General features: G+C 40.8%; 1 protein-coding gene across 5 annotated transcripts in view; it reads left to right on the top strand.

The window, feature by feature from the left end:
- The first annotated feature begins 1,480 nt into the window (after positions 1-1,480).
- Positions 1,481-20,148, top strand: part of tcf4 (transcription factor 4) — a 148,555-nt gene continuing 129,887 nt past the window's right edge. For 4 of the 5 annotated variants that reach the window (XM_028417383.1, XM_028417386.1, XM_028417382.1 and 1 more), the window contains exons 1-3: positions 1,481-1,821; positions 2,145-2,183; positions 5,503-5,575. In XM_028417383.1, coding sequence (XP_028273184.1) covers positions 1,720-1,821; positions 2,145-2,183; positions 5,503-5,575 — 214 coding nt within the window. In that variant the 5' untranslated portion in view covers positions 1,481-1,719. The remainder of the gene's footprint in view (positions 1,822-2,144; positions 2,184-5,502; positions 5,576-20,148) is intronic. The other variant, XM_028417384.1, reaches the window with a different exon arrangement.

Raw genomic sequence — 20,148 nt, 5'->3', positions numbered from 1 at the left:
TGCTTTGGTCTGTTGATAATCAAGCCTCAGGGGCTGGCCCTGCATGGAGCGTCTGTCAGGTGTGTGTCTGCTTGAAAGAAGTGGCCACTTCATCTCCCACAACCCCATCCTGTCACCACTTTTTTTTAATACAAATCCACACAGTTTAAAACTTATGCTCACATTTGTGTATTACTTAGAAGACTGAATGTGTCTGTGCTTTTGCTTGCCTTTTATGTAAACTGTTACATGACTTTTAGTTTGACAGTAAAGAGCTGTAAAGGACCAGCAGTAAGGGCCACTTTTTATGGCAACAAATAAGCCTTTATGTTATGCCTGCACCTGTGTGTGTGTGTGTTCAGTGTGTTTTACTGGCATTTTCTCTGTGTGAGAGAAACCCGCACATGCAGGGTGTAATTTGCAGAAATAGGCCAGTCATTTTGTACCTGCAGGCTGTGGGCTACAGAGAGAGAGAGAGAGAGAGAGAGAGAGAGCAAGTATTGCAAAGTATTTCCAGTTTTGGTGCTGTTGTAGTTTTAAGTGGTGACCCATAGGGGGGTTACCATGCAGGTCAAGCAGTGCACTTGTTCCACTGCAAACTCTGATAGAACCTATCAATTAAATATGTCCAAATAAAATGCATAGATAAAGTCACTATATGATTAGCAAATATGTAGCCAGAAAATTCATTTTTAATTTCATTTCATTTTAGTTTTAGCGACAAAAAAGAAAAAAAAAACTTTTTTAACTAAAATATTTTTTTAAATATTATTTGTCTGACTTTAAGCTGTGTTAAAGTTCCTGAACTCTGATTGGAAGAGAGAAAAAAAATCACCTTTACCTTCTAATTAGCCTCATTAATCCAGTTCAAACCAAATCAGCCAATCATCGCTCCAATCAGCCCATCATTCAAAATAACAAACACGTTTTCTTTCAAATTCATGTCTGTTATTTGTGCAGATTTTCTGCTCTCTCCTGCAGCAGCACGGTGCTCGGCGCGGTTGTGGTGGTGGTGGTGTTAGACCGGAGCGTAAGCTAGGTGGCCGCACGAACACATTTATTACACCGACGCTGTGCCAGACGCACATGGGATCCGTCCTGCCTACCCGAGGATCTTCAGCACCCGCAGCCGAGCGGAGGGCACCCTCAGCCCGCTCAGCAGCAGCGCTCACCCTGCCTGGACTCTTCCGCTGACACACGCACACACACGCACGCACATACGCACACAACAACTACTACTCCACATTTTTTGGAGGTGATATTTTTCCTGTGATTTCAGCGTCTTATTTATTTATATCGTGTGTGTGTGAGCCTGACAGTCAGCCGCGGCGGACGAACTGCGTCTCGGCGCGGGGAGGTCGGACTTGTGTGGCTGTGTGTGGGGAAAAGAAACACACCAAAAAACACACGCGAAACACTCCCGGTCTGTCGCCCCCCCCCCCCCCTGCTTTTTATTTCCTGTCAGTTTTTTTTTTCTTCCGATTTATTTCCTTCAGCCAAAACCAAGAACCTGGGACTGAGCCCTTTGCTCCGAGGATGAAAGAAAACTAGATCGAGGCTCTGAGGTTGTTTTACTGGATTTATTTCGCCTGTGGAGGAAAAAAAAAGAAAAGAGAGATCCGGGGAGCGGAGCGCAGAACAGCCGAGGTCTTCCTCCTCTCTTCTCTCCTATCCCTCCCTCTATCTCTCCATCTATCAATCTGTCTGTCCTCTTCTATCTATCTGTCTCCATTTGTTTCCATGTTTTTAGGTCCGTGCGATTTTGCTAAAATGCATCATCAACAGCGGATGGCAGCTTTAGGAACAGACAAGGAACTGAGTGACTTACTGGATTTCAGCGCGGTAAGGAAATTCACCTTGTTGTTGTTGTGTGTTAATGTGAATAATAATGACTAGTATCATGTCAGTGCAAGCCGTAGAAGGAGAATAAACGCGTCCAGTAGGCTTTGTGTTTACATTTTTAATGTATGAGTTGCACGGCGCACAGCCTGCATATTTTAGCCTTCACTCAAGTCTTTCAACTATTGCACAAAAGTTGTGTGTTTACGTAAAGTAACTTGCAGGAAGAAAAAAAAAGTCAGTCCATATTTTGTTGTTGAATTTTTTTGCTTGTGTGTGTGTGCAGAGAATTGTGATGCTGCATTAGTAATTTTGTTGTCTTATAGATGCGAAACAGCGATTTGAAAATGTTCCCAACATCCATGGTAGTATATCTCATTTAAGTCCTTTTTTCCTTCATGTGTAGCTTGATGATTACTATTTCCTCTCTCTTTCTCTCTCCTTTTTTTGCCCATGATAGGATTTATGAAATGTTTCCTTTCCTTTTTTTGTCTGTGTGAGTTTCTGGGCTGCTCCATGCACACTGCACCGTTGCTGTACAGGATATTTCTGAATCATGAACCTGCATGACAGACAGCTATAGACGGGCAGCTGAAAACAGGGCAATGTGTCACATTTGAAATGTTCCTGCAGCAGGAGCAAGTTAAATGTCCAAAACGCAGTTCCTCCGTTGTAAAGTTTGTGTGTGTGTGTGTTTTTCCTCTTTGCACAGCGTGTGTTGTGAACTTGACGGACAGGAAATAGGGTCCCCGCTCTCGGCCATGTTTTCTCTGCGCCTCTCCTCCTCTGGGAGCAACTTTTGGTCTGAGGAGGAGGAGGAGGAAAAAAAAATCAGAAACACCCCTAAATAAAAAAAAGAGAGAGAGAGAGAGAGAAGGAGAGAGAGAGCATTGACTTATATTAATCCTGTTATGAAACGCAGAGAAAGCAGCATGGACATAATGATGTGAGGACAAATATCAGGGTTACAGTGTAGTGATGCTGCATGCAAATATAGGAAGGGAATCTTGAAATAATGAGTAGGATCACAGACAAATCATAGCATTCTAAGCATTGTAAAATAGTTTAAATGTCATGTGATTAAGAGTCATGATATAAACATGGCTTTTTATATGAATGGGATGCAGATATAGGAAATTAAGCCTCTAAATGTAGAGACTCTTTTTGAGGGTTAACACTAAGGTCCTATGAGTGCATAAGAGTCATGTTAGAGGACACAATGAGTGTATTCATCTACTCACATAACACAATCCCTCTAAGTACACTGTCTTGTGTAAAACAGCAAAATAAGTCTAATAACACACACACACACACACAGGTGTCACAAGTCCATGTTATCATGACCTTTATTGAAAACTGTGCAAAATAATATGAATAAATTCATGACTGAGTAACAGATACATCTATTAATTCTAGTAAAAGGATGTTAAATTGTTATAGGGATCATTTAATAAAAAAAATAGATAATTAAAATGATAACCACAGAAAATCCTGTAATGATGAGTGTACTTAATGCAGTAAGCCTGTTTATGTTATTTGTGAAAATATAACAAAAAATGTCTAATTAAATGTTAAAATATGGATAAAAGTATTAAAAAATATCATTTAAAATACAAATGAATTTTTCCAGCGACTGATTTTTGTTTGTCAAAAATGTCAATCAGCCTGCCTTAAAAAAAAGAAAGAAAAATGAAACAAAGGAGGGCAGCAGCAGCTAAAACGCAGGCCGAGCATTAATTTATGCGATCATCTGTGTTAACACGCCCACTCAATGACACCAGCAGCTCAAAGTGGTTAGAGCGGAATATCGATAGACCTGCTAATAATCGAGATTACATCCTTTTCATTTATCTTCCGAACATTTGTTTTCACTCGTTATATGCTGCAGCTGTGAGTAACATACACTCACAGGCCCAACAGGCTGCACAAATACCAGGGATAGGTCAGGTATTTACTGCTTTCAGTCAGGCTTTAATTTATGATACAAAAGCAATTTACTAAAACCTGAAATGCAGAAAAGCTTCAGCATTTGGGAGTGTGAAGTGTCTTCACCGTCAGACACCCAGGCCCGATGTTACCCAGAGAGGTTATGTGTCGGGGTCAGACGTCTCTCTGCAGAGTAAAGCTTTACAGGAGCTCATACAGTAACACGGCAGGAATCAGTATTCAGCTTCAGTCTCTGTCTCAACGTGGGCTTGATTTTCCTGTAGATGTGTAGAGCAGATGGTAGCTAGTTCTGATGATTATCTCTTACGTTTAAGTCAGATATGAAGTAGATATGAAGTGTTTCATTCCAAAATAGGCTGTCTTAACATTTGGCAAGAGTGACACTTTAGAATGAAACACATTTTTCTCTAAGGTGAGCAGGTGATTTAAGTCATCCTGTTTATTTTCCACAGATGTTGAATGAGGAATTTGATTTCTTTCTGCTTTACAAAAATGATACCACCATGTTTTGGAAAATGAACCCTTCATATCAGCATTCACCTCTGAGATGAGTCTGTTTGATGATTAGGACTGGGTACAGACCAAAATGTGTCCACAGCATCAGGCAGAAAACGGTTAAATACCGAAAACTGGCTGCACTAAGGTGTGGATTCAAATCCCTGAGTACCAGATACACCCTTAACTCCCCAGACTATTACACTCACATCTTTTTTAAGAGCTAAGTTCATCTCTCTAAACATAGAAATAAAAATGAAAGGACTTTGTTTTAGGCTCAGGCCTGACTCGGGTCTCACCTGTATCCTAGGACTCTCAACATGCTTGTTTTGACACAAGACCAGTCATTAGACATTTGGTTATGATGAACAAGTCAGATTTCTTTTGGGAGTTGTCTCGGACTCACCTGTCTTGATGTGGATCCTTTGTGCCACCATTCAGAACTTGTGACTCCCTTAGAACTTGCCAGTCTTTATATTTTGGACTTGGACATTTGACTAGTTGACGTTCTATCCAGTTTTGACCCTAAGATCACTTCACTTGATTGACAGTGTACTTACCTGGTGGACCTTGCCTAGTGACTGGCCACCTGTCCAGGGTTTATCCAATCTCTTGGCCATTGACAGCTGGGATAGGCTCCAGTCTGCCTGTGACCCTGTAGTACAAGTTAAGATGGATTGTTGGACATAGGACATGTCCATAGTACACGGAGGAGCAGGGGCCTGACTTGTTAGCCTTGATTTGGGATGTGTTGGAGATCTTGGTACATGACCCTGGGTAACTGCACCTAATTTAGAACATGTTGAGACAAAACAATGACTTAATCTGGCATTATATTCTTGATCACATTTATAAATATGTCAGTGTACACTGCTTGCATTAAAATACCATTGACTTTTGAATAATGTGTAAAAATGAAAACAAATACCACCCAGCCCTAGTCATAACAGACATTTCTTGCTTCCTTCCAAAACAAGATATCAACCTTTTGAAAAGCAGACCGAATGCTCTAGTGAGACAAAAATAAAAACCAATACATGTCACCATTAAAGTGATGACATTTTCTAGCAAGACTGTAATGAGATTAGAACCTGGCAGCAGCAGTTTTCAGTCAAATTCTGCCCTGGCGTTTTGGAATGAAGCTTTTCATGTGTAGCTGCAGTGATGTTTCTGTAAAGATGTGTCTTGCTGTCTGTAGCGTCAGTGCTCTCGGAGGTAATGTGCACTCTGTTTGTCTTGTAGATGTTTTCCCCTCCTGTTAGCAGTGGAAAGAACGGGCCGACCTCCCTGGGGAGCGGACATTTCTCCAGCTCAAGTACGTCAGCCATAACATTTTTTTCCTCCTTCTCCTCCTCCTCCTCCTCTTCTTCTTCTTCTTCTTCTACTTCTTCTCCTTTAATCCTCTCTTAGCCTCCTCCTCTCCTTCCTCATGCACCTGCTCACTGCTTGCTTTGCTTGCTGTTTAAAAAAAATCTTGTGTGGGTAACCATGTTCTGTACATGCAGTTTTTGGTTTTTATGCTGCTGTTTGCTTCGTCAATTTATTATATTTTGAGATGACTTCGAAAATTGCATGGTGGTTCAAAATATAACCAGTTCTCATACATATCTTGAACACTCCGGTACTGGCTTGGCAGTGAGCTTCGCTCATATGTTGTTTCCTTTATAACGTAGAGTAGCTTGATTTATTTATTTATTTATTTTAACTTTGATCCATTAGTCCGTGTTTGGTCTCACAAACGTATAGTGTCATACAAGATAAAGGTCAGGAAGAAAAAGCTCATTCATCTGGGATTATTGTCAAAGGCAGATTACTACACATGGTTGACTTTGATCGAAGAGGTTGAAGACGACAAATTAATGTTATTCCTGTATCATATTAAATGATATATGAATATAAAACATGGTACAATCTCGAGGTGATGATTTTTGAGCAACAAGTTTGCTTTTCAGCTGCTCAAGCTCATTCCTGAAGGAGACTTCCTGTTTTTCTGATTTGCTGCTCTCATTCTTTCCTGTCTGTGTGTGTGTTGTGGAGATCAGTTCACTGTGTTTTGTTACACAGGGCTGGTGTTTGTAACTTCGGTTCACCAGTGACCGACATACTCAGTCTGGTAAAGTGTAAGTCTTTGTTTCATTCATGGTGAGACTCAGTAAATATGGCATTATGAGTCAGTAGGTATTGTAGGTAGGTAGTGTTGTTGGTCCGTTCATCCAAGTCACAGTGTTAATATGTGTGTCAGTGATGATAACGTTACCAAATGTATCATTCATTCAACGAGTTACTTATTCTGTTGGTTCAGTCTCAACGACTCATCTTGAAAATTTAGTCATGAGTTAATTAGGGCAACAATACAGCACAAAGGAGACAGCTCAATCATTTGTCAGTCAGAACAATGAGTCACATATATTTTATTCCCTTACAGGCTTTATCCTGAATACTTGATATTTGATATTTTCCCTGAATTTGTATACGTTTGGTACCAGAAAAAAAAGAGTGAAACGATGCTAAATGTTCATGCTTAAACTATGGCTAATATTGAAATAATATTGAAACTTTACTCGTTGAAGGTTAATTTCTGTGGAGTTGTTTCATGCGATAACAAGTGTAGCTTGAGGCGGGTGGAGATGGTGTACCAGCTGCAGAGCCAGTAAAGTAGTAGTAAAGAGTTTTGCTCAGAAACACTTTGTGCCTCATCTGCAGGCCCTGTTAGTGCTTTCATATAGACTGCTAGCCACTTTAGCTTTGTTACTAAACATACTAAACTTATCATTGCTGTTTTCACCAAAAACTGCACTTCTCCTCACAGAAACTAGGAGTTGGTTCCAAACGTAAGGCAACCCCTATTAACCTCCCTGTTAAAATGTCCCAGCTTTACAGCAGAAATGAACCTGTTCACAGCTTTAATCTTTGTGGCTTGCTTTTTGTAGCAACTGTGGGGCAGATGATTTTTTTAACTCCTTTAATAATATCAAGAAGTTAGGATAACTGTCAGGGGAAGTGTCAGGTTCCCACTTGTAAGACTGCACGCCCGTCTGAACACCTGTTGCACTCCACTTCTTTGCCTGTATTTGGAATAACAGAGTGTCTAGATGGACAGTGACTGGTTGGCTGTTTTGCTAACAACAGGCATATACTCCAGCTGTACCTGATTTAGGCATCCTAGATAAACCAAGACCTGAGATGGACAATCACTGGTCTTTCAGATTTTCACAAGTTAATGTGGGCCACTGTGTATTTATATAGTGTGTGCATTCTAATTATAATACAGAGTCCTCGTTGTTCAGATACAAAGGAAAAAAGAGTCCTCAGTATCATTGTACTGATATATGAAATGTTAAAATGAGATAAAACCTTAAACCAATTGTGATATTTTTTGTTTTTTGTTATAATCTTACACAGATCATCCACCTTGTGCTGCTCCTCTCCTTCTCCTCTCTCTGGTTGGATGTACAGTTACTATATTTTACCTCTTTGCTCTGATCTGCTGCGTGATCAGCTGTATGTTGTGCTGAATTTTCTCTACATTTTTTTTTGCACAGCATCTGTAAAATGTTCAGCTGCACCCTCAGATTATATAAAACCTCTCGGCATCAAGAAGGTCTTCACTGAAAACAGGCCATTTCTGTTGCTTGCCTCTAAACGCCGTCAGGAAGCCATTTTGTTAGTTGGCTGGAAAGCAGAGATGGAGAGGCATCTTCTTTGTTTACTGCTTCGTTGTGTGGTTGTTGTTGTTTGTGCTCTGCGGTTTCGGTGATGTTGTTTGCTCTCGTGCCGTGCATACAAATGTGAGGGAGGATGACAAATGTTGTGATTTTAGCTGTAAAAAAAGCTGCAGTTTTGTAGAATTAGTAGTGGCTGTCAGGCCTTAGGTTTCATATTGGGATTGTTTTTTTGGATATAGGAGCACACTGTGGTGTCACACACATGCTCTTCATTCCCCCTACACAAATCACACTCTGTTTCCTGTGTGCGCACATCTAGACACCCTCATGTACAAGATGACACAACGCGCACACACACACACACACACAGTCACTCTGCTCACCCCTGCTGTGGCTTTCTGCAGGCCTCGGCATTTTGATGAGGCTGGTGCTGTTTGTGAATGCAGCTAATTAGAACTCTATAGACCTACACAACCATCAGAGCAACGGGTTCCAAAGGCTGGGGTGAGGCCAAAGGCTGGGACATGCCGACACAAAATGGGGTCCATTTAATGTTGGTTGATATACGATGTTTTCAAAATATGTTAAGGTGGATTTCACATTATAGCTTTGTTAAATATATATATTTTGTTTATATGTTAAATAAATATGTTTTTATTTTATGACAGTGGAATGTTGAGATTGTAGATATTTGTGGTGCAGCTTGAGGAGGTAAGAGACTTTCATTAAGTTGTGTGGATACAGTGAGACAGGGTGTATGGGATCGAATTTTCTTTTCTTTTTTTTACTTTTTTTTTCTTGATGCTCTTCCTCCTTAAACATTAAACTATATAATGACCAAGTAAATTATTATGCATGTTTTTGCGCAGTAATTTCTTTAAAGAAACAGTTAAAGTAGTTCTTGGTGGTAAAACCTTTGTTGCAGTCACTGAGGTCAGATGTTTCTCGTTGATGGCCACAAGGTTTGCACACATCTCAGGGGGATTTTGTCCCACTCCTCCTGCAGATCCTGTCCAAGTCATTAATGTTTCATGGCTGATGTTTGGAAACTCTAACTTTCAGCTACCTCCAAAGATTTTCTGTGGGATTAAGGTCTGGAGACTGACTAGGCCACTCCAAGACCTTAACATGCTTCTTGATCAATCTTTTTTTGCCTTGGCTGTGTGTTTAAATCATTGTCATGCTGGAATATCCACCCACAACCTATTTTCAATGCCCTGGCTGAGGGAAGGAGGTTCTCACCCAAGATTTGATGGTACATGGCCCCATCCATCCTCTCTTTGATGCGGTGCAGTTGTCCTGTCCCCAGAAAAACACCCCCAAAACATAATGTGTCCACCTCCATGTTTGATGGTGGGGACGGTGTTCTTGGACACTTTCAGCCTGTCCTCCTCTGAATCATTCAGATGTTCAGTGGCTAACTTCAGACGGGCCTGTACATGCACTTTCTTGAGCAGGGGGACCTTGTGGGCACTGCAGGATTTCAGTCCTTCATGGTGTAGTGTGTTCTCTGTTCTCTTGGTGACTGTGGTCCCAGCTGCCTTGAGATCATTGACAGGTTCCTCCTGAGTAGTTCTGGGCTGATTCCTCACCGTTCTCATTATCACTGAAACTCCACGAGATCTTTGATGGAGCTCCAGTCTGAGGGAGACTGGCAGTTATTTTATGTTTCTTCCATTTGTTCCCTAACTGTTTGTTCCCTAACTGCTCCAAAAACGTGAAAACCTAAGATGTCATTTGCCTGGCCGATTCTAGATAAACGGTTATGATTGGTACGATTTCACAGAGTGCATGGTTGGCCAGGCAGGGTTGCATATGGAGGCTACCTCATCTGATCGGAGTCCTTTCAAAAAGTGCAAACTCTCCACTGCACATGGACTTCCCACTTAGTGGACACAAATATATCGGCAATCACAGATTTATGCAATGAGAGTAGCCGAGTGGAAAATCTTACCAGATCATCCAACCGTCTAAGAGAAAGATGAACACATTTCCATCCAGATACTCCTGTTTTCTGAGTTGTGTGCCAGATACTCCAGAGAATGAAAGTTACTTAAGAAAAACTGCAGCATACATGTCGTTACGCTACTACGCTACTACATATACATGTGCAACTTGTAATACAGTTATCACTGCCAGTGTTGTTGCTATGTGATAGCATTAGCCTCTGTAAATGTCATGTGTGGATCACTACTACAACAGGTGCTGCTGCAGTTCACAAACACTATAGTGCAGTATGAATAATTTGATGATATAACAGTAAAGCCTGTGTACAGATCTAAAATCGTGACTTTTAGCTGCTCAAACAGCTGCAACAACTTTAAAACACAAAAAAGTCTTCGCGTTGTTGTTGTTTAGAACAGGTAGAATGACATATAGGCATTAAGTAGCTTTGGTACCTAAAACTATCCAAAACAGTAATAAAATAATCTGTGATGCAAATCGAACATGTGTCCACCTGTTTTATAGCACAAGAAAACATTGCCACACTTTTTGTGGTTTGCAGAAACACGTGTTGCTCATGTGAACATCTCACATGTTGTTGTCGTTGTTGTTATTGTCCAGTACCTCAACTAACTGTGTAGTCATGATACTTTTTGGTGCTATGGAACTCAACAAATACCATTGTGTGCAGTGTTTCAGTCTGTCTTGCATGATTAGATTGCTTCGAATGTACTCTTAAGAACTGTAAAACGTGCCTTTAGAGTGCACAGAGCCCTGATATAAACCAGCATAGAGTGTGTAAATCATCACCTGGTGTTGAATCAATGCATTCGCCTGTCATTGCCTGCATTTGCTACAGTGTTTCTGATTCAAAACCCATCACTTCTCCGAAGTGATTAACGTTTAACAAACATATTTAATCTTGTGTATTTTAATGTGGCAGAATAGTTTGTACCCAGATGCTGTGGTGAAAAGATGGAGGTTGCCAAACAGGGCTTTAGAAGACAACGCTGACAGTAAAATTAGGACGTAATAGGGACAAGAACCTGGAAAAAAAAGCACAATAACAGGCTGAGGACTAAAAATATGTTAAGGATTTGGTTTAAGTGATGCATTTCAGGATAAGGAGTGACATTTTTTGCAAGCAGAGGTTGTAAAATGACAGCCTTCATACAATGTTGTGAATAAATTTGATTTTGAGACTCTCTCCGTGTTCCATGTAAGCCCTTGTATTTCTGGCCAATTCACCTTAAAACACAAAAGCATCTAAACATAAACACTGCACAGTCCCGGCTGACACGCTCAGCCCACGGTCATCACCAACCAGGAAGTGGATTAGGCGTTTTAATTATTGAGAGATTTCGCCGTTGTTGTTGTTTATTTTGGGATCATCCCTGGAAAGATAATGCACACTTCAAACTCTGTGTGTGTTTCTAATCTCCTCCTGGATGAAGCCGTTCAGCGAGAGGCTTCACTCTGCCTGTCAAAACCACCGTCGCTCTGTCTATTTCAGGTCTTGGCTGCTTTTGGTGTTTTCCTCTTTAAAAAAAAATGCTGTTATAACCTCTCAGATCCGCTGTTTGTCTCCCTGTCAGTGGTGTTGGAAAGGGATCGAAGTGTGTGTTTTTGTGTGCACAGGAAAGATGTGTGTAAATGTTAAGTTGGGAGATTTGAAGAGTTGTCTTTTGGATTGTGTGTGTGAACAAATGATGTTTGTGTGTGGGCAAGTCTGTGTGTGTGTTGTAGGGCCCAAAACAAGAATAAAAGGAAGATTGGGAGAAAGGAAGGAAATGACTGAAGAAGGAAGTAAAACAAGGGAAGTAATAAGCAACAACAGGAAGAAAGAGAAAGAGAGGGACAGAAGGAAGGATAGAGGAGATAGAGTAATAAGGATTGGAGAGGAAGATGAAGGGTAAGAATTTTGAAAGGAAGAAAAGAAAGGAAGAAAAGAAAGGAAGTTTGGAAAACCCATAAAGGAAGATGTCCCTATGAGAGAACTGCAGGGCAGAAAAAGGAAGAGAGAGAGAGGAAAAGACAAAATAAAGAAAGGATTAGAAGGAAGAAAATTTAGGAAAGTTATAAAAGCAAAAATGAAGAAATGTGAAAATGTAGAATGAACAATACTATAAAAAGAATCAGGGAAGAATGAAAGAAAATCAAGGAAAGTGACAAAAAGAACTGAAGGTAGGCAAGAAAGAGAGAGCAGAAGTTGACCCAAACGAAAGGAAAGAGCACAGAAAAGACAAGACAAAGAAATAAAAATGGAAGATGAAGAATAAATGCGACTGAAAAAAAATCAAATTTGCTACTTATTACTTCTCGTACTTCTTATAAGACGCTAAAGGTACTAGTTTGAAATTCTAAACAAAAGTTTAGAATTTCTGAAACAGAGAACCATTTTTAATCAGACAAAAACAAAGTGCCACTTGTTTGTTTTGAAACATGTCAGATAAAATGTTAAAGAGGAATAAGATGTGATGCCCCCGCTGTGACTACACAGAAAATACTTTCCTGTGCACTGAATTCATTTACATTTGGAGGACAGGGGGAAAAAATATAGACTTTCCTTTCAGCAGATGATTGCCAGATCAATAAGCTTTATCCTGTTTTATTTTATTTTTGTCCCACCTTCCACCCCTTCATCTTCCTTTTCTTGTCAAAACCAAAGACAAACAGAGGAACACAGCGTCACTGTCGCTCCTGCCAGCGAGCTTCACGCATTAGCAGAGAAATTTGGGCAAGGGCAGATACAGCCCCGATGGCATGCCTGATTTTTGTTCCCTTAATTGGCATAGCTTATTAAGTCACAGTTCACAGCGGAGAAAAAAAAAAGCGGGTTGCTTTAATAATATCCTCTCTCCCGTTTGATTTGATGCACTTGTACCGAGACAGATAACGCGCTTCAGCGCGGCGAGCAATGCCCCCCCCACCACCCTCTTGTCTTTATTCAGTCAAATCTGCCTCCGTTACGCCCGTCACTCAAAAACATCCCGGCTGATCGCTTTCAAAATAGAGATGGAGAGCAGGAGCCAGTCTCTTAATACCTCACCCTCCCACCTTCTCTCTGCCTCTGAGGCTGGTAAATTGTCTCGTTTCCCCGGCAAGGCGATGCAGAACGACTCACAAAAACATCCAACCATGCTCTTAATTGTGGTGCGGATTAGGGATTAATAGGCGTTTTTAGCCATAATGGCAAATATTATTAGCCCCATTTGCTTTTCTAATGCTAATAATGACTCTGCTAATAATGGCAGTGATTTCAAGGTTAGCGCCTGTGAGTACTCGGCATTGATTTGTGTGTGTGAGTGTTTTTTTTTTCTTTTTTCTCAAAGCTCAGGAGATTGACATGCCTCTTGCTTCGACGGGCCGACTCGCTACCGAGTCGGAGCTCCATATGTTTTCCCCAGACGATGCTGAGATGTGCTGAGGTGGGCTGAGCTCTTAAGTTTAGATAAGTTTTGTATTTTTCAGTTTGGACAGTTTGGAATCCTTTTAAATCAAGTTTTTTTATGTGAACTTATGATCGTTTTGTGCAGTTTGTTTCAGTGTTTGTGCCTTACTTTCAGCACGGTTGGCTGTAACCGGCTGGACTTAAATCAAGTTAGGTGGTAATATGCTGTTGATGCTGTTGTTGTGTGGTTGCTTGGGTTATCTAAGCTTAGGCTAGAGTTTACGTTTGACATATTCAAACTGATATCACAGGGGGCTACATGGATAAAATGTAAATGGTTTGTAGGGTTCAGTGTCTAACATGTTATGGATGAGTGTTCTGGCAGTTTTCTTACTTTTTGGAGCACTTTGTAATAAGTAGGGCAAAGGTTGATAGAGTGCCAGTGTTTAATTGCTGGTCTTCAGCTTTTGGCTGCCATCAAGAGTGAATGTTTTTAGAAGCATCTGTTGTACACCTGCAGCTGGTTACCTGTCTGATTCTATGTTTCAAGTATAAACCAGTCATTAACTGTGGAGAGTGGTTTGGAAGACAGACATAATTTCTATACTTTTTTTGTAGGATGAATATGAGGAGACTCTGTATAGGAGCATATTTTTATATCTTATTATATTATTATCATGTTATACAAGAAGTCTGTCCAACAATATACACGGTTACCAGGTCTAGTTAGCTATTAATATTTACTGCATGAGTAAGTATATCCAAATTTAAGAGAAACCATCAACCTGTACAGATGTATAAATCTGATCCACACATGGTAGCCATCTTTTCTGGCCACGGGAAGAAAGCATTGACATTGTTAGTCCCATCAGTTCAATGGTAGAAGCAGTTGACTTGGATGGATTAAAGAGAAGTGGATAGCATGGGTGAATGAAAAGTTTACATTGTGTGTCCCACTGCACATGCTCATATTGGTCTTTCTAGCTACCTAGTCCTTGCATTTTTAGCCCATAGGCACATTTCACCTTAATTGTTATATTATCGCTGCAGTACCATAAATGACCACTTAGGTGTGTATTTGTTTAATTTTAAGCTTATTAACAGTTAGCTAAATATAAGAATGGCACTGTTAACCGAAATATTTTTGGGAGTGTTATGAAATCATCACTGTTTGCAGGGAACATTAGCATTATCGTGAGCATGTTAGCATTTAGCAAAAGCTCTTCTCTGCCTTAGCGCTGCCTCACAGACTGAGATCGGCTTTGAGTTATTAGTTGTATTCACAGGTGTCTTTTCTTTTCACTCACAATCTGCTCGCTTCATCTCCTCCAATCAGCACAAGGTGAGTGAATGTCCCCTCACCCTCCTCCCCCACTCCACCTCTCCACTCTGATCATGGTTTTACTCCTCCATCTTCAGCATCTTTTGGTGAAACCTCACGGTTCCAGGTCTTCTTGTTGCCGGTAAACAGCCTCTTCTTCTCGCTCCGCGGTCGGTCTGTGACGTTGTCGAGGTGTGTTGTGTGTTTCAGTCGCCAGGCTCCCACACCTGTTCGCTCGTACCGGCAGCGGTGGCGGCACAATCGCAGTCACCGAGCCTAATTACCCAGTCCTTAAAAAATAAAGAGACAGGGAACGTCAACCAGCCTGCCTGGCAATTACAGCAGCGCTCAACACCTCTCCGCAACAAACACCACTCCAATTAGAGGCAGCCAACTTATTCTGGGAGGCGGCAGTGTGTGTGCATGTGTGTAATATGTGTGTGTGTGTTTACGCTCATAAGTGCAAGTGTGTGACAAGCAAAATTGTTTTGGGAGTTAAATGTCGGCATTGAAACTTGTATGTTTTGTGTATGGCAGATGAGGGGTGAAAATATGTGCGTTTGAACGTGTGTGTGTGTGTGTGTTGGGTGTGTAAATGGCTAAAGTGAAGGTGTGTTATTGGAAAATGGTCCTTGTTAATTGAAGAAGATGAAGGTTTGGGAATCATATGTAGAGCAGTCAGAGCAGGCGATTCCACCCACGTCTTGATCCTCTTCCCTCTTCCTCCTCCTCCTCCTCATCCTCCTCCTGCGTCTGTTCTTCACCTCACCCTGCCACTCTTCCATGTGAGGCTCCTTTACTTCCTCCTTCTTCATCACCCATTTTTCTTTAACCTCAGTTTCTTTGTAAATTATTCTTGTGTTTTTCCCCCAATTGCTACCTTCTTCTTTTTCTTCTTGGCAACTTTTTCCATATTGTATTCTGTAGTACTCCTCCTCATCCTGACCACATAGTCTTATTCTCTGGTCTTTTTCTTCCTCTTCATGCCGCTTTGGTCCTCACCTCTGTTTCTACAACTTCCACCCCCTTTTCTTCATCATAACCCATTCCATCCACACTTCTCATTGTCCAGACTTCCTATTCCAGTTCCTTCTCTGTGAAGTCAACAAAAACACAATCTTGTAAACACTAATTTGACCTCATAGCTGATTGTGTTTGTCAGTATAAAGCATCCTTTCCAAATAAACCTGAAAAAAGACCAAAAGGCTATAGAAGAATAAAATAAAAACACATTTTGGGTTTACGTTTCAGAAGAAAAATGGTTTTGTTTGTTGTAGACTTGTTGAAGTTGAACAAATGTAAATATGTTCTCTGTGAGGTATTCACTCCATCATCGCCTGTTGTTACAGCTGACTGATTCCATGATTACAATGGTAGAAACCCACAGCATATCAATGGTTGTTCTTGGTTTTATTAAAAAGTCATTTTCTGTGGGCGGGAGTAAACTATTTTAAGTTGTGCACGCAGCCCCCGTGCCTCAATTATATAGCACATTTAGCTAAAAATATATAGTGCCTATAGCATAAGGCTGCAAGTGCTGAGGGTGTAAACAGAACACAAACTGCAGATGCTTCAAAGGCTTGAATCTTCTGCAGTATATGAGGGAAAAGATTTGACTGTATATTTGTATTTTGTTTTAGCCAAACTACATTGTTCTTCTTTTATTTTATCAAAACCCACTTAGGCTACATCAGAACAGGTTATTACTGTATGTGATATAACCAGACTGTATTAAGGATGTAGTTCTAAATTAAAACATCCTGTTTCCTCCCCCATCCTCTTTCCATGCTTCCTGGTTTTCTTCCATTTCTTCTTCAGGCCTTCCTACAACGAGTCGCTCACCTCATACACAAATATATAAGTGAACATGCTCATACTCAGATTTGTAGATATTTGTATGCAGCCTGAATCTGTTTGTCGAAGTGTTTTAGTGTACAAGTGTGAGTGACTTGCCAGGCGCACGCTGAACCCTCACACCACAGAGATCAGTGGGTTAAACCATCTGGTTCAGAGTTAGGGGTGGGATTGAGGAGGGAAGCAGAGCAATGGTTCATCCTGGCTTTTGTTTTATTCTCAGTTTTTGGCAGCACTGGCACCAGAGTGGCACTGCCAAGTGTGTGTACATGTGTGTGACTGTGTGTGTGTTTGTGTGTGTGTGTGGAGCTATATTTTCCAACCAACCCCCCTCCCTTTTTTTTTCCACACGCACACATGCACAAAGCAAGTGCACAAACATACACACACAGACTGTAAATTGTCTGGAACACCCCTAGTGCCATCTGGTCTTGTGATGGGCCAGACACACTGTATGAATGTGTGTGTGTGCAAGTGTGTGTGCAAGTGTGTGTGTGAGAGAGTAAGGTGCATGCATGCTAGGGTTTTGTGCGTGTGGGGGGCATTATATCTTTTTGCTCATGCATGTTAAAGTTGAAAACACACACACACACACCAGCATATCAGTAGTCAGTTTTTGCCACCATCTTTGGATGCACCACTACCTTTGCAAAGTCATAGTGTTTTCTCCTGTTTTAGGCGTTTTTGAGTAGAGTTCTGTAGGACATGAGGAAGGACTTTGTAGACCGACATTTCCTGGGTACTGCTGATATCTGCTGACCTCAAGAGTGGTTTCATTCGTGGGTTTGTCTTTGTATTATCTTGAATTGCCTTTAAACTTCTTCTGTCTTATCTTTAAACTTGATTTTGAATGCATATAAATATACTTTTGTACCCACATGTTCTGTTAAAAGTGGGGCTGGAAGGAATATGTGTACAAATTCAAACCAACCATCTAAGTTATTTTTGTGCCTTGTTTGTAAAGATAAAGAAGCTGTGTTGTGTTTTGAGGTAGATTTATGCATACTCATTCTACAGTACTGACCATAAGTGGCCAAGCTATTCAATCCAAGCTTCAACCAGACTTGATCCTCTAACTCTGGCAGTCTGGGTGTATTGGTGTTACGCAGCCAGACTTTTTAAACTCTGGCTGCTTTATTGCCTTGTTAACAGGAACTAAGCTGCTGAACTCTGAGCATTTCATTGATAAAATATTTGAATTTTGGCAAATGTACACACACAAAAATGCAGCAAGGAAAAAAAAGGCTGAGGAGAGGAAGATGGGTCACATTTGTGTGTGTGTGTGTGTGTGCATCTGAGACACATGCGGGTTGACCTGAGGAGACCAGACTGCTTCTTCCTCATTGGCTAAAGAACATCTGGCAGTCTGAGTGTGTGTGTGTGTGTATGTGGATGAGAGAAAGATACCACATTGATCTCCCCTCTCACATTCCACACTGTCAGGGCTCTGAAAAGCAAGAACTCCTCTCTCCAAACATTTCTCCCTGTCTCTCTTACTCACTTTTTCCTCTTTTCGTTCTTCTCTTTCCATTCTTTGATTCGTCCCTGTCTTTCTTTCTTTTTTTTTTCTTTCTTTTTTTTGTCTGAAACTTTTTTGCTTCTTTTTCCCTTTTGGCTCCTCATTTAGCCAATCGCCTTCCCATTGTGTTTGTAGTATATGTAAAGGCAGTTGCAGTGTTGTGTCCCTGCTGTTCAAATGTGTGCAAGTGTTGGATAATTCTGAAAGGCACCAACTTAAAAGATTATATTGCAAATCATTTTTGAAATATTACCACTAGAGCATTTTATAAACCTGAACTTGAACCCTTGTCGGACGGAGCTCTCGCTGAGTCACACGCCTTGACATGTTGTCAATAGTTCTTATAATAGCAGCAATAGAAGCAAGCAATGGAAGTAAAAAAAAGTTGCAGCTGGATTTAGCCTTGATTTGAGTTTTTGTTTGTTTGTTTGTTTGTTTGTTTGTTTGTTTGTTGTTTGTTTGATTTGGTTTGTCTTCAAGTGTACCAAAGCTGAGACATGACCTTGGGGTTTGTCGATCCCCTATACCAAACATAATAGCAAGTCTTCAGACTGTGCTGGCCTTCTTACAGTATATTCTTCAGCCGGTTAGTATCTCTGTATTTGACTTGGACTTCATTGGCATGCTTTGGCAATTTCTGAAAAATTAAATCAAGTATGACTTGAAATTGCTCTAAAGATCTGTACAAATCTTGAGTAATGATAACGTTGACACATACCTGGAAATCTGACTTGGATTTTCCTCAGAAATACTACACAGCTCATTTTGGGTGAGGATCACCAAAGGACCAGGACTCATGTTTTGTTAATCTTTAAAACTGGCTTCTCCTCCTCCTCTGAATCTCCAGAGCATGTTAATTGAAAAACTTTAGAATTACTGTTGTGATTTTGTGGTTGTTTGTCTTATCTGACAGCTTTGTGTCTGCAATAACTTCAGGCTAAAACCTTCACTTCCACACAGTCATTTTAGCCTTTGGTTAAGAGGACGTTAAACAGGACATTAGTTAGTTTTTGGATTTTTTCCCCCCCTTAGACTTTCCTCTTCTCTCTCATTTTCCGGCCTGCTGCCTGTTGGATGGCCATCCTTTGACAGCTTGAAGCCATTTGAAGGACCAATTATCCAATAAATGTGCCTTTATGAAGTTCTATCCCTGCTGCTGTGTTCTTGGAAGGCAGAAGTGTATATCAATAAGATTTACAACAGCAGAGCTTTAAAAGAAACAACCGCAATTTGGAAGGATGTGACACCTACTTGAAAAGCAAACATAAACACATGTGCATTATTATCTTGGTTCTAGATCCAAAACCAAATGCTGGTGGTTGGAAGCAAATGAAAGACTTCAGAGCTGCAATGCCAAAAGTATACGGACACCCAAACATTATGTGACTGTTAAACATTTGCTTTAATCTGCTTATATAACAGTTTACACTCATCTGGTTTCAGACTTTCTCCCAGATTTGCTCATATTCATCCACAGTGTCCAGCACTGGTGTTTGGTGTTGGATGGAATCAAGTGCTTCTGCACCACACAGAGACTGGCTCTATATGCTCAGGCATTGTCCTGGAAAAAATGGAATGGGCACCAAGACCAGTATTAGAAGAGTATATTCTGTTGAAAAACAGAATAAATATCATTAAAACAGGCGCTGCAGAACCAAACAAAAAGGACTGTACACTGCCCTCCTCACCAGCTGGTAGAACGCGGCTCTCAGCTGTGGTATCCTCTCTGTCCTGCTCATGCCTAACTCCTGTGCACTGTATTCTGCTCATATATACAACCCTGAAATTCTGGTATCAAGCTATGAAGTGCATGATGAGCATGTAAAAAAATCTATTTCATAGTCTAAGTATCAGCCCTGGGGTCGACCAGGTGACATATTTCTATGTCCCCTGATGAACTGTTTCTGATAAATGAACAGGGATTGACTTTAGACTGGAGGTTTGACTTCAACTTGAAGTGAAAAAAAATTGACAGTGAATGAAACTTGTCTACAGATCTACATCTACATCAATCTACATCAAACCTGCTCACTAGGGATGTCCCGATCCGATCACGTGATCGGAAATCGGGCCCGATTACGTGATTTCAGACTCGATCGGTATCGGCTGTTACCTCCCGATCAGGACTCGGATATATATTTATTAGGGCTCTCAAAGTTAACGCCTTCTGTGCAGGGTGGCTCTGTGTCCTGTA

This window comes from Parambassis ranga, chromosome 12, assembly GCF_900634625.1.
Source record: "Parambassis ranga chromosome 12, fParRan2.1, whole genome shotgun sequence".
In the NCBI taxonomy this organism is placed as follows: domain Eukaryota; kingdom Metazoa; phylum Chordata; class Actinopteri; family Ambassidae; genus Parambassis; species Parambassis ranga.
The sequence above is the reverse complement of the archived record's forward strand: the minus strand, read 5'-3'. Positions and strand labels throughout refer to the sequence as shown.